Source organism: Carlito syrichta, unplaced genomic scaffold (assembly GCF_000164805.1).
Source record: "Carlito syrichta isolate Samal-C Ts95f unplaced genomic scaffold, Tarsius_syrichta-2.0.1 Scaffold303236, whole genome shotgun sequence".
Classification (NCBI taxonomy): Eukaryota; Metazoa; Chordata; class Mammalia; order Primates; family Tarsiidae; genus Carlito; species Carlito syrichta.
This window is the reverse complement of record NW_007247332.1, coordinates 291,172-292,254: the sequence shown is the minus strand read 5'-3', so window position 1 is coordinate 292,254 and position 1,083 is coordinate 291,172. Positions and strand designations below refer to the sequence as shown.

Genomic DNA, 1,083 nt, shown 5'->3' with positions numbered 1-1,083 from the left:
ATCCACTCACCTCAGCCTCCCAAAGTGCTGGGATTACAGGCTGAGTCACTGAGCCCAGCTTGTTTTTTTTTAGAGATGGGGTCTCACTGTGTTGCCCAGGCTGGAGTGCAGTGGTGTGATCATAGTTCACTGCAGCCTCGAACTCCTGGGCTCAAGTAATCCTCCTGCTTCAGCCTCCTGAGTAGCTGAGACTACAGGGGTGTGCTATCATGGCTAATTTTTGAAATTTTTTTGATAGAGATGGGGTCTAGCTATGTTGCCCAGGCTGGTCTCCAACTCTGTCCTCAAGGTATCCTTCTGTCTTGACCTCCCAAAGGGCTGGGATTACAGGCACGAGCCACCGCACCTGGCCTATTTTCTCCATCTCGTCAACCTGTCTTCCCACATCACTGCTCCCAGCCCATCCCATTCTGCTGCCTCAGTGTCCCCCTCACTGTCCCCACTTCCTTGCCACCGCCCCATCTTCCATGCCTGCCCTATCCTCTTCCAACCCTTTCCTTTCCCTTCCCCATTTACCAATTCCATGTTCCCACGACTGCCTCCACCCCTGTCATTGTCCTTATCCCTCTTCTCCCTGTTAACCCAACTCCCCGCCACTCCCTGTAGTCCCCCTTTGCTGCCCAAGCGCCCGCCTCACAAGATGTTGAACTGCAGCAGCTGGATGGCCAGACTCTCAAAGAATCCCTCCAGGGCGAACTTGGAGGCTGCGTAGACGTCGTTGAACATGACCCCTGTGAGGGTTGGAGGGGAGAGCTCTTCGGGGGTCTGGGGTGGATTTCCTGGGCCCCAGAGTGATGGGATCATTGGGAGGGAGAGCAGGGAGGGTCTGGGGGTCAAAAGGAGGGGGCCTTTGGTGCCAAGGGGCTGCACAGTGGAGCCAGGACGAGGTTCTCCTGGGGAGCCCGGTGCCCCCGCCCCAGCTCCACCCCAACCCAGGAAACTCCCCGTTTCCCTCCATCCTCCAAAGCCTTGAGGCCACTTGGATGTGGCATCCCCCGGGGCCCCAGGGCCCCTTCTGCAGGGCCCTTGCTATTCCTTCTAGATGCAGCTTCTCCACGGCAGGGTGACAAGCGGGGGGGGGGG

The 1,083-nt window shown here is 58.1% G+C and overlaps 1 protein-coding gene across 1 annotated transcript in view; it reads right to left on the bottom strand.

The window, feature by feature from the left end:
* Positions 1-1,083, bottom strand: part of RDH8 (retinol dehydrogenase 8 (all-trans)) — a 6,900-nt gene that overhangs the window by 655 nt on the left and 5,162 nt on the right. The window contains exon 4 of the mRNA XM_008058172.1: positions 638-731. Coding sequence (XP_008056363.1) covers positions 638-731 — 94 coding nt within the window. The remainder of the gene's footprint in view (positions 1-637; positions 732-1,083) is intronic.